The following is a 13,924-nucleotide window of genomic DNA, read 5'->3' as shown; positions in this document are numbered from 1 at the left end:
GTCTCTCTGTGGCTGGTATATCATTTAGCAAAAAGAGATTTGTTTTAAAACTTTAACGATAAGCTCACTACAACACAAAGCAATGAGATTCCGCAATAAGTTTGTGAAAGATGATCTTTTGCACATTCAATAAATTCTAAAGTTGCTTTGTAAATAATCTCTATAAAAATTGTGATGACAAATCAAACAGTGAAAAATATCTATGTATGCCCAACAAGATTAGCTTGTTATAGTGCTGAGAACAAAAACCTGGTTGGGTGGGTTGAAGACAGAAAAGAGAAACAGAAACAGAGTGTGGAAACAATATGTTTGGAGAGTTTAACTGTAAAGAGAAATTGGGGGTAGCTTCAGGGGATAGATTAGTCCCTAGAAAGTTTGTGGTTTTCGTTACTTTAAATTTTTCTCTCCAAGATGGAAGAAAAAACAGCAAGGTTGTATACTGAAGGAGAAGTCCCAGTAGATAGGGAAACAATTTATGATGCATAAGAGAGAGGGGAGAAAGGCTTCAGCAATGTCCTTAAATAGATGAAAGTGGATGGGATCCAGGGCATCAATGCAGAAGTTGGCCTTGGGACCTCAGATAGTCATTCTCTAGGAACATTCAAGAAGGCAGAGTGCACCGGAGATGCTGTGATGGGATCATGAGAAAGTTCTCCAACTGCCTCCATTTTCTTATGAAATAGGAAGCATGATCATCAGCAAAGAAGAAAGTGAGCAGATGTGCTCAAGTGCCTGGGAGAGAGGGAAAGTTGGTGGATTAAGTTAAAAAGTAGGATTCTTGAAGAGGCCTAAGGGCCCCACTTAAGGTAAACATCATGAATTTATAGTGAGACAACCCAGCTTATAGTTCTTTCTTTATCTAAACCATGGGCTCTATATATCTAAAGAGTACACAATAAGAGGTCAAATCTATGTAGCCTTAAAGGTGGTTTTCCGATTCAAATTCCAATGTTGTTTCCACCGAACCATTTCAATCTCCATATATCAATTAGGTCCTGGAAATGTTTTTGCCTAACATAAATGTATGCAAAGTTCATGAGCTATGAAATTATCCTGGCCAGAATGATACCCAAACCCAATCCTCAGGAAGACCTTAGTAATGAAGTGTTTCAAACACAGGGACCCCAGTAACAGTCATGAACATGAGAATATGACATAATCACTGTAGGGGACATACTGCACATAACCCCCACAAGACAATACTCTCATTTCAAAAAGGCTCTCAGTTGATTTTCCTCCTCTCAGTCAAGAAAAGTCTACTTCTACTAAGGGATCAAATAGAAACATAATCTAAAAGGATCAAGTATTCATTACAAGATTTATGGCATTAGTGCTATCCCCTTTCTGGTAGTACCCTCGCCCATCTAAACAAACTCCTGCCACTAAATTCACAAGCTCAAGAGAACAGATCTGTGGTTATATGTTCTCAGAGTTGACTCACCCAAAAGCACTTTAGGGGCAAAAGCCATGAAAAGAAAGATGGAAGACAGACTGAGAAGATTCAAAAAAGGGTCATTGAGATACCTAAGATGGAAGAAAAGCAAAGGACATAAGGAAGGAATAGGCAGGAAAAACACAGAAGGAATCAAATAAGAAAAGACAGTACACAAAAATGGTTAAGAAAAATTCATGGGGAGAGAGGCACCTGGGTGGCTCAGTCGGTTAAGCCTCTGACTTCAGCTCAGGTCATGATCTCACAGTTTGTGAGTTCGAGCCCCGCGTCGGGCTCTGTGCTGACAGCTCAGAGCCTGGAGCCTGCTTCAGATTCTGCGTCTCCCTTTTTCTCTACCCCTCCCCAGATCACACTATGTCTCTCTCTCCCCAAAATATGTAATTTTGCCCTCAAAATTACATATACAGTTGACCCTTGAATAATTCAGAGGTTAGAGGCATTAACCAACCACACAGTCAAAAATCTGCATGTAACTTTTGACTCCTCCAAAACTGAACTACTAATAATAGTCTACTGTTGATCAGAAGCCTTACCGATAATATAAACAATAAACACATATTTTGTATGTGTATTATATTCTGTGTTCTTGCAATAAAGTAAGCTAGAGAAAAGAAAACATTATTTGAAAAAATCATAAGGAAGAGAAAATGCATTTACAGTACTGTAGTATATCAAAAAAAAAAAAAATCTGGAGCACCTGGGTGGCTCAATCGGTTGAGCATCTGACTTTGGCTCAGGTCATGATCTCATGATTCGTGATCTTGAGCCCCACATGGAGCTCACTGCTGTCAGTGCAGAGCCTGCTTCTGATCCTCTGTCCCCTCTCTCTGCCCCTCCCCCACTTACTCTCACAACTCACTCTCTCTCTCAAAAAAAAAATAAAAACATTGAAAAAACAGTCCACGTTTAAGTGGACCTGTGGAATTTAAACCCATTTTGTACAAAAGTCAACTGTCCTGTTTAGAAACAGGAATCCACCTCCCTTCATAATACATTATTAAAAATCTACAAAGGGACTTTCTCTTCTTGTATCATATTCTTATATATATCAAGTCTTTGGTATGGTGGTAGAGACAGATATCTAGATAGATGATATCTAGATACATGGATGGATAGGTAGATAGAGCAACCGCCTGACTACCTTCAAACTAACATGCCCAACAATTTATTAACTTTTTGGTCTTTTTGTTTATGGTTAAATCAGAACTTCTGTTATGTTCATAGTATAACCAGCCATAATAATTAAATATGTTGATAACCTTTGCTCTTAAGAAAGTGACTTACTTTATTGATCTATATTTATTGCTACATAAATACATATATCTATATTTATAGATCTCTCTCTCTCTCTCTCTCTCTCTCTCTCTATATATATATATATATATACACCAAATAGGATTATATATACCTTTTACTAAAAAAGCAGCTATTCCAAGGGGACATTGTTATCTAATTATGAATACAGTTTAAGTTACTAAATAAATGTGACAGCAAGAAAATAAGAATTTATAATCATAGGTTGTTAAGGATCTTTATTAATGCTTCTATTAAAACTAAGTTTTACCCTATCTTATAAAATGAGGCTCAAACACAGTAAGCAACAGACAATTTTTGAAATAGCTTCATATTCAAATAAATGTTAAAAATAAAGCTAAAATCTTTGCAGTTAAAAATAGAGACTTACACATAAAAAGTTAGGAGTAAAAGCATTTTTACTCATTCAAAAGTCATCAAAACAAAGCATAAATATACATAATGCACTAGCATATATGCTTTAAAATATATATTTGAATATAGACGGTGACCTAGTTTGCTGTGTGTAATAAAATGGAAAGTTTTCTGAAATGAGATTCACCAAATTTTAGCAACAGTTTTTAAATGACTTGAGAGTTTTTTGAATAATTGTACTCTTTTCTTAATATTGACATTTTATTTAATGAATAAATTACTACCATTTTTTACACACATAATTAATTTTCATAATATAACTCATGTGTGAGGGACTGAGATTCTCTAATTATACAATTAATGTTTATAAATAAAGAAAAGTAGTAACAAAAATAGAAAGTTCAGAAAATAAGTAGTTCAGACAGGATGAGAGATAACACTCTTTTGACTAAAAAATCTTGAACCACTCTTTAGTTTTTTTCCACCTTTGAAATGACTGGCAAGTAACTATTTTCTTCATTGTCCCATATTTTTCACATGGATAAAAGTACATCAGCATTTTTACCACCAAGATAGAAGTGAAGTACGAAAAACGTGATAATATGACACCCTAACAGCATCGCCAACAGTTGCTCAGTTGTATCCAAAAAAATCTCACAATGAGCAAAGCATCATTTGATATTGCTCAGTAGCAATATTTTAAGTAGCAAATATTCTATTTTTATGTAACATTTTATATACTTGTTTTAGAACATTAACATGGGTAATTTCATTTGTAAGTGTAGCAGTAGTCACAGGTTTTTATCTTTCTGTTCCCTTCATTTTTAATCTGTGAAATAATATTTTCCCTTTAGCTAATACTTTGCACGCAGTTCAGGAAAACAAAAAAAGGAACACTATACAATAAGATTAATAATAACAATAACAGCTAACATTTATGTTTTATGTATTAAGCAAGCTTCCATTGTTTTGTGTAGTAACTCACTCAGTACTGTCAACAACCCTGTGAAGCAGCTGTGATTCTTAGCCCATTTTACAGATGAGGAAACTGAGTTGCATATGGGTTAAAAACCTTGCCTATGGTCTCATAGCTATTAAGTAGCAAAGCCATGATTTAAACTTGGGCAATAGAACCTTAGCCCATAATTTTACCACTAAACTTGCCCACAGATACTGACAGTACAATATGAATCACAACAGAAAAAATAAGATATATTTAATGATAGAATCATACATATTAAATCATATTTTGCAACCCATGGATAAATTTTCAAGCCATGTAGAAACCAATCTAATCATGACTGCCAAAAGAATTCAAACTACAAAAATGTAATGACAAATGTTATTGCATGTTAGGTAAATATTATTGGGAAAAAATCCCAAACCCTGCAGTGTAAAAAGCAACCCATAAAATCCAAATCCTTCTCAAAAAAGATGGTTTTTCAATTTTATAACCCAAAACCTTAGTTTTAGCATTTTAGATTTCCACAAAAATATAACTCTTTCATACTATTAAGGCAATATTATAAGTGTAGGGAAAGTACAGGAGAAATATTTCTTTGAAGCTGAAAAATCATTCATTTTAAACATCACACAAAACATATAAAATGCTTGTAAAATTACACATTGTTATTGAGATGCAAAAATCAAATCAATTTTTAAAATACCAAAATATGTTACTGTTTATCAATTTACTGAGCTTCTCTGAGAAAAAATAATCATTCAAATATCATTCTTACTATAGAGTCAAAAAGCATAAAAGATAAATCTACCTGCCATCTTCATTACTTCGATAAAATACAAGAAAAGGGTCTGACTTTCCAAAAAAGTCCTTCTTGTCCAATTTGTTCGCACAAAATTGCATCAGAACAGCATCCTACAAACAAAATTAATAAAATATCTCAAAACCTGGGTTATAAATAACTAGAAACTGCAGATCACAAGACTTGACAAGAAAACAAATTTACCATTTTAATGCAAATGGCCAAGTGTGCAAGAATCCCGGACAACATAAATTACTTTTCAAAGGATTGTGAGACTAAAAAACTGACTCTGCAAGTTTTTGTTCTAGTCAGAGAACTAATACTTTTTTATAACTTCTAACATTTCTCCCTGGAAAAGTGATATTAAGTATGACTCTAGATATTCAATATTATAATACAAGATCTCCATTCACACCTTCAGTTATTCAAGTACACATTTTTAGAACATAACTTTTTTAATTTCTCAGGAAATAATTACTTATCATCTACTGCATATCTGCCATGGATTAGGTGTTAAGATATTTTAGATCACTAAATGAGGTACAAGACAGATCCAGACTGACCACATAGTTGTCTATCTAGGGGGAAAAAGGGTTCCTTTTTAATTATACGTAAGTGTATTACAATGTCTTAATAATAATTCCTATTATATTGGGCTTCAAGAAAAGTAAAGCACTTTCATGTTTCTCTGTAGTTTAATTACACACTTGTATGTTAATTATTAAGCCAAACCAGTAGTTGTTATCAATGTATATATTTAAGCACTCATAAGCTACATGGTTTAGCTTAAAAGTAAACAAGCTGGAGTATCATACATTAAGGAAGTTAAACATTGTTCAATTATGTAGGAGAAGTACCTTTGAAAGGTAGAAATCAATAATTTAAAAATAAAAATCAGTATTTTGATTTGGTTTTTTAACTGAAAAGAGATGCTAACAATTTTGAAAAGACATAGAGTGTCAAAGTAATTCAGATTCAACCAAGAGGTTGCAGTTTTAAATACTATTTGGTATTAACTATGACTACAAAGGCACACTCTTATTCACCACTTTTTTATTTTGCAGAGTCCAGCAATTATTTATTAAAATCTACGTAGGGGTGTCTAGGTGGCTCAGTCAGTCAAGCTTCCAACTCTTGATTTCGCCTCTGGTCATGTTCTCAAGGTTGTGAGATACGGCACTAAGTTGGGCTCCATGCTGGATGCAGAGCTGGCTTAGGATTCTCTCTCTCCCTCTCCTTGTGCCCTTCCCCTGCTCACTCTCCCTCAAAAAAATAAAAAAGAAATAAACATCCACCTAAAATTCCCATTACTTCAGCATTTAAAGGAACACTGTACAAGAGATGATGCTATGTCTCTTTTTCATTCATTCATTCATTCATTCATTCACTTACCTAGCAAACACTTCTCAAGTACTCAGACTAGAATCCGGGAACAGAGAGATGAATAAGACATATTTCTGCTCTTTTAGAAGTTTATAGCTCTAGATTTCTGGTCTTCAAAGCATTGGTATAGTGTCATTTTACTTTGGAATTTAGCACCGATGCAGTAACTTCTGCCAGAGGAACACTCGTAACAGAGGAACACTCATAGCAGAGGTCACTGCTGAACAGGCATAATAACCAATATGTATTTTAAAGAAAATTAAAAGAACAAAGGCAAGAATATGGGCACCACTAACACTTCAAACCTCTCAGCCATGATCACCTTTCAAATCTGAGGTTGAAAGAGCAAAAAACTCTTTACTATTAAGGAAGCAGTGAGAAAACCATCTTGATGATCTCTAGTTTTCTAGGAACAAGGGACAGGATATTGTTCTTGCTACAGGAAAAAAAAAATACACACACACACACACACACACACACACACACACACATTCTTTCAAAGTGCCTGGACCAAAACATAAACCACCAAAAAAAAACATTCTGATATACTCAAAATGCATAATAGATTAGTGAAATGTACATACTTCAAATTGAGAATAAATCTTCACAGAGATTAAATATTAATGAAACAACTTTTCATCACTGGTAAATGTAATATCAAGTTGTAGTTTTTCAAATTATACTCCTTAAGATTTGCAAAAAAAATAATTGATTAAAAAACATTGGGGTGCCTGGATGGCTCAGTTGGTTAACCATCCAACTTCGGCTCAGGTCATGATCTCCCAGTTCGTGAATTCGAGACCCACATTGGGTTCTCAGCTGTCAGCACAAAGTCGGCTTCAGATCCTCTGTCCCCCAATCTCTCTGCCCCTCTCCCATTTGCATGCACATGTATACTCTCTTCTCAAAAATAAATAAACATTTAAAAAAGAAACCTTAAAAAATAAAATAAAAAATAAAGATTGTTTTCAGTGTACTAAATTGTATAAACTTGGGGGAAATATGTTTTGCAATTACCCAAGTTAGTCATTTAGCAGGGATTCCATCTGCATCTAACACAAAAGAAAACTAATTTCTGGGAGGAAAAGACAAGCATTTACTTATTTTTAGAAATATATAAGCATCGTTGCAAAGTTGTGTTTTTTAAATCTCTTGTGCTTTATGCCACCTGAGAGAATTAAGGTTTGTCTTCAATGCTTCACACCAGTAAAATAAGCTTCCTGTGGAAGAAATCCACTCGAATACGCCACAGGCACTTTTAACTCATTCAAATCTAACTTGCTCCTTCTGCAATCTTCCCAGCTCAATTAGTGGTTAGTCATCCATTCAGAGTGCTCAAGGAAGCTGCCCTTGACTCCTTCCTTTTCCTGACCCTTTATCCAAACCATCAAGTCACACCATTCCACCTCTAAAAGATTTCTCAAATCTTCAGTCTGGCTACACTGGCCTCCCCTTAGTCTGAGCCAATCTCCTCTTGCCTGGGACATGCACAGTGGCATTTATTCCTTTCTCCCCCTCCTACTCTTGCAACTTTCCAACTTATGTTCCATTCAGTAGACACCATGGTGTTCCCCAAACATAAAAGAAATAATATTGTTCATAGTTTAAAATGCTTCAAGGCTTTCTCTTGTATTGAAGATAAACACAGAAATTTAACATGGTCTACAAAGCCCAGCCCTAAATGGGCTCTGAGCAGCCTTCTCCACCTTCATCCCCCAAAGTTTTGTCTCCATCATCTCCCACTCCTAGCCCTTTGCCACCACACACCTGACACACTTCCTTCCCTCCTCACAATTTTATGCAAGTTGTGCGTTTCAGTGGAATTCTTTCATTTAACTGGCAAACCATTCCTTAGGGTTAAGCTTAAATGTCATTTTCTCAAAGAAGCCTGCAGTGATCCCCTCTCCAATATAAATTAGATTCTCCATTGTACTCTCTCACATTGGATCACTTGTATACATCATGACATATTTACCTGCATAGTCATCTGACTGTCTGTCTTTCCCACAAACTACTTGTTCATTAAAGACAAGGACAGGGGTTGTTTGTTGTTGTTTTTTCTCACCATTGTGCTCTAAGCATCCATTCCAGAGACTAGCATATTGCATGTTTTGTAAATATTGTGGAATCAATCAATTAACCAGAATGAAAAACATTATTTGTGGATAATTTCAAGCTACTTTTAAAGCACTGAGTGAACAACTCTATCAAATTATGCAAATTGATGCAAAATCGCATTATTTCTGGAGCACCTGGGTGGCTCAGTCAGTTGAGCATCTAATTCTTGATTTCGGCTCAGGCCATGATCTCTCAGTTTGTGAAATCGAACCCCTCATCGGGCTCTGCACTGACAGTGAGGAGTCTGCTTGGGATTCTCTCTCTCCGTCTCTTTCAGACCCTCTCCAGCTCTCTCTTTCTCTCTCTCAAAATACATTAAAAAATAATTATAATTTAAAAAATTGCATTAATTCTTATGCTGGCATTTGATAGATATATTACAAAAGTTGCATTTTGAAATAATGTAATACTAGGTTGAGATAATTAAAATTATCACACTAAGGGGCACCTGGATGGCTCAGTTGGGTAAGCATATGACTCTTAATTTCGGCTCAGGTTATGTTCTCATGGTCCATGAAATCGAGCCCTGCATTGGGCTCTGAGCTGATAGTGCGGAGCCTGCTTGGGATTCTGTCTCCCTCTCTCTCTGCTCCTCCCCCACTTGCACTGTCTCTCTCTCCCTCAAAATAAATAAATAAATTAAAAAAAATATCACAGTAAAAATAAAAATTTGTACAAATTTATAATTTACACATCGTTCAAATGCTGCCCCTTTTTTATTCTGCCAAGTAACTATCTGGGGAAGATATCAAGACATCTAGCATTTTACAAATGCAGAAATTAAAGCTCCAAGAACATAAACTCACCCAGCTGAATATTGAAAGAGGCAAGACTGAAATCTAGGGGCCCTGATTCCAAAGTTATGCCCAAGTAAATAACTAACAATGTGTTTTAAAGAAAAAAAAACACCAATTTGTAGGATGTCAAATGTGAAATAGTTATTTCATTCAAATTTCTATGATAATGCTTGGTATTTTCAAGGTACCCTTAAATGTACGTTTAACAGGCACTGTCTCTTCTGAAGTAACTATGAACATTGTTTTGAATATATTTGCTTCTTCTACTATATGAGCATAGTAATATTATTTCAAGGTTTATACACCTCAATGATGCTGATTATCAATAAGGCTGTAGGTAAGACTGAGAACACACCATACGTAAGTCAAGTTAAATCTAGATTCTAAGCAATGTTTTTAAAATATTAGATCTATAATTGTTAAGTATAATAAATATGTGTTTACTTATTGGAAGATAATTCCAGATATTCTAAAGGCTTTAGTAGCAGAAAGAGTGGTAAATGTCTCTAGATGACTAAGTAACAGATTCTACTTCATTTGCATGTAAGCTTTCCTGTTCCTTTCTGCTCTTCCAAGGAAAACAATAGAATTTAAAGTGGAAGGTATTTAAGATGCAACCTGGCCGTACTCAATCTATGCCCTTGGTATATTGGTTCTATTTTGAAATGGAACTAATAATCATGTGTTCACTGGCATAACACAAAATCACCTTAACACCAAGATTTTGGCAAAATAGCATGTTAATGTCAACACAAAGAACATGTATCGTATTGGCCTTGAACCTCACTTTCTCTTTCTTCCCTCACTGTACAAAATACATATATACACGTATATAAATTTAGAGACAAGAAGTATAAATGATCATTAGATGATATAATTTTAAGAAATCATTGTGTCATTTTAACAAAGAATAAGACGGTAAGTAATATTTCTGCAATTAAAGTGTTATACTTTTTGTGATGCATTTTTAGTATACATAAAATGTTTTCATGTATGTTATACTTTCAGATTTAATGTCACGATAGTCAATTATGAGAGCTGGGAGAATTTTTTAAAATACTCTGGTGACTTGGTTCACATCTGGCTTCCCCCCACTTGCAAATATGGAAAATAAATCAGAAAAGTCAAGTGATTTCATAAGATAAAACACAAATTCATAACAAATCCAGAACTCAACTTAGTTTGGTCTTTAACAGCATTGTACTGGGCATTTAGGCTCTGGGCATTTTAGACATGAAAAACAGATCTAAGCAGTCAGATACCCCAAAAAGAGTGAAGGAAGAAGAGGAGGGTCTCAATTTAAATGCATTTTAACTACTTAAATTCTAATATTTCTTGTTTAATCAGCTCCACAACATTATTACTAACTTTCCCTTTTGTTATCTCACTGGCCACTCCCTACCCCACCAAAATTTCAGTTTCCATCATTTGCTGGCAGGATTCTGACCATATTGTCTTAGAAATATATTATGCATATAAAGCCATAGTAATTATCTTTAAAGACAACCTCTAGAGATTAAAGTTACATAATCAGATAATAATTACACACTCAGATAATAAATAGTAGTTCTCTATACGAAAACTGCAGCCAGTGTCTAAGCATTAAGTTTTTAATATTCTTTGGGAACTTCTGTTCCTAAAATTATGAAGCAAAAGTTGAAAATAAAAAACCCCAGAGGTTTAATCCAGGACAATCTTCTTTTTTCCCCTCCCAGAAACAACAATTCCCAGGGATCCTCTGGGCCACACTAAATAGTCAATATTGACTTCAGATTCAGAGAGCTATCATTAGTTCCAGTGTGGAGTGTCAAAGACATCACCTCATTTCTTGATGACAGTAAAATCACTGAACATGAGTCAATGGCTATATCAGCAAATCACAAAAATAGCAGTTTTCTAAAAATACTGACTGTGCAGTCTATATCATCATATTCCTAGTTGGAATAGTAGCTGGTCCTTTCTTCAAACGTGAGCTTCCCAAGCTAACAAAAGATGGGAGCTTATATAAATTTTAAATTAATTCAATTAGAATTATGGACAAACAAGTATGTTATGCAAAAGGACTAAAGGCAAACGAATAGAAACACTCCTTGAAAATCACACAGAAGGCTTTAAAATTTTTACAGGGACTGAACTGATTGGTACAACTGATAATTTCTAATAGTAATGCCCCTCCCCCATTAATGACACTGACATTAGGTTTTATTTTAATAATTTCTATTTCTTAAAAAGACTGTTACAATAACTGATATCCTTTTTGGACTATAAATGTAGTCTCTCTGGTTAAAGTGCTAAGTATCTAAAATGATGTCTTACAGACCACAGAATTATATAACATAGTCTAAATTATAAAATTACTCAAGAATTAATCATTTAAGTATAGTTTCAAAAATATTTTTCAGAAGTATAGGAAATATTTTTTAAACCAAAGAAATATTTACTTACCCTGCAACAGTTTAATTCCTCTGCTGTAAGTATAATTGTACCACATTTCTTCCCTGGAATTCCTCTAAAACAACAAAAATATATTTATAAAGATTAATAATTTATGTTAATTTTATATCATAAACTAATATTATGTTTTATTTTTATGGAACCAAATAAAGAGCATCCTACTAAGAAATGAGCTCTTTCCTAACAAAATGTAGTCCTAGTTTCAACCTTGAGTTTATCCTATATATCCACATTTCCTAATGAAGCTAAACATATCAGACATCTGCCCAAGAATCATCAACAGTTTCATATTGTCTACCATACGTAATATATAACATAATATCTATAATGTAATAAAACTTCCTCCCATGGGTTCTAAAATTTCTACTATGTGATTAAAACCTATTCCTCACCTTGGTTTTCAATATTTCTTTCCCCTTTCATCAACATAGTTATTTCTTGGTGTTCATTTCCTCTTTATGGCCATTCCCATGCCCTGATACACCGCATCATGCTAACTGCTTCCTATTTCACCTCACACCTTCCATATCCCTAGAAGAAGTTCCATTTGTCCCAGGAAACTTCATCCCGTCGACCTCACACAAAGTTCGGCCTTCTCCACAATCCCATGGCACTTGAAGTAACACAAGTTTAGCATTTAATTATTCCTAACTTGTTACCATCACATATTTTTCCCTGTCTTTTCTCAAGTAGATTATCACATCCATAAGAGTAAAGGTTCATGACATAGACCTCTTGTGAAGCAATAGAGTTAAATGTCTACACATAGCAGGTGCTCCATATACACTGAAAATATGTAATACATAAGCAAAATTAAGCAAAATCAAACTCGCACACATTTTTCTTTGTACATGTATCTGGTATATTTATGCTCACATAGATTCCAGCTGACACAAAAGTGCACTAGGAAAATGCAAGGTGTGTGTATGGTTCCCTGCGTTACATGAGGGAATACAGAGACAAGTCCATAAGAATCCCCCAAAGAGTAATCCTAATGCTCTCATAGTATACTTCATGGTTCTTTTGTCCCATCACAAATCATAGTTCAGACTCTTCTGTTATTCCTGGGACCTACAAGTTGTGGAATTGCAGCCCAACAAGGGTGTCTGTCCTCAAGAATATAATTCATATCTGATAATCTATATCAGCATGGATGCAACAAATACATAATCCCCTGTTCTCCATGTGTAAAGGGACTTGGCTCTTAGCCTAACTGGGAAGAAGGCAAAAAAATAAATAAATAAATAAAAAGGCTGAGTTGTAAATTTAACAGTGTAAATTATACATATTCTAAAACTCCTCTATCCTTTCTTCCTTTCTACTGTAATATTTTCCTCTGGAGAGTACCACTTGGTTTTGAACTAAAAATGTCATCTCATAGCTTGTGCAGTAAACCGCCTATCACAACATTTTGTTTTCTTTATATCTTTCCTCCCCATTAGGTTAACTACATGTCAGGATCTTCCATTTTCTCCAAGTCTTTATGACTAAAAGATCAATTAATTTATTCTTGCACATCTTTCCTTGGAATATTACATACATCTTTTTTAGCATCCTTCCAGCAACCTTAATCGGTTAATTTTTGTAATCTAGCTGTACCTTTTTCCCTCCTATCTGTCAATTTCCAGGTTTACATTTTACATGTTATGACAAACTAAACACCCTGACTGAATGTGTACCTGAAAAGACTGTAAAATGCTGAATAAAATTTGCCACAAAGTCTTTATAAATGCTCTAGTAACCTGGCAAAAACAGTAAGGACCAATCAGAACCTGAAGAAGAAAAACCAGAAAGACAAGCAGAGGTGACCCTGTAGAGCTTGATCTTGGGCTTCTTTTTCATGACGCCTTAGGACATAAAAATAAGAGACCAAAAAAAGCGGGGGAGGGAAAGACTCACAAGGTGGAGAATTCAATAAATGACTAATACCAACATAGAGCTTGGATCACAATTACTACACTGCCTGATTGTAGCGTGAATTAGATACAAACATTCACTTGGGAGAGACCTAAAAAGTAAATCCCTGCCTTAAAACCTGATGACGAATAAAAGAGAAAAAAAAAAAGTCTCCTAATCATTCATACCTCAAACAGTCTTGTTAGTTTTTCACTACCTGGTAGTTATAAAAAACTCTAACCAAGAATTCTGTTTGGTTGAAGTGATCATAGGTAACTGGTAAATGGAAAACATCTCTGCAGAGTTTGCCTTCTAACTACATCTCGAAAGATTCTCACATTAAAAATTTTTAAATACATATGAGTTCACTTCAAAGTATCACAAAAAAACTA

At 34.6% G+C, this 13,924-nt stretch overlaps 1 protein-coding gene across 2 annotated transcripts in view; it reads right to left on the bottom strand.

Moving 5' to 3' along the window:
• The window catches only part of CPNE8 (copine 8), a 232,092-nt gene that overhangs the window by 114,666 nt on the left and 103,502 nt on the right, over window positions 1-13,924 (bottom strand). For both annotated transcript variants that reach the window (XM_019452437.2, XM_019452438.2), the window contains exons 7-8: window positions 11,628-11,691; window positions 4,894-4,997 (exon numbers count right to left, since the gene is read on the bottom strand). In XM_019452437.2, the coding sequence (XP_019307982.1) occupies window positions 4,894-4,997; window positions 11,628-11,691 (168 nt within the window). The remainder of the gene's footprint in view (window positions 1-4,893; window positions 4,998-11,627; window positions 11,692-13,924) is intronic.

This window comes from Panthera pardus, unplaced genomic scaffold, assembly GCF_024362965.1.
Source record: "Panthera pardus isolate Hobbes unplaced genomic scaffold, ASM2436296v1 HiC_scaffold_6, whole genome shotgun sequence".
In the NCBI taxonomy this organism is placed as follows: Eukaryota; Metazoa; Chordata; class Mammalia; order Carnivora; family Felidae; genus Panthera; species Panthera pardus.
The sequence above is the reverse complement of the archived record's forward strand: the minus strand, read 5'-3'. Positions and strand labels throughout refer to the sequence as shown.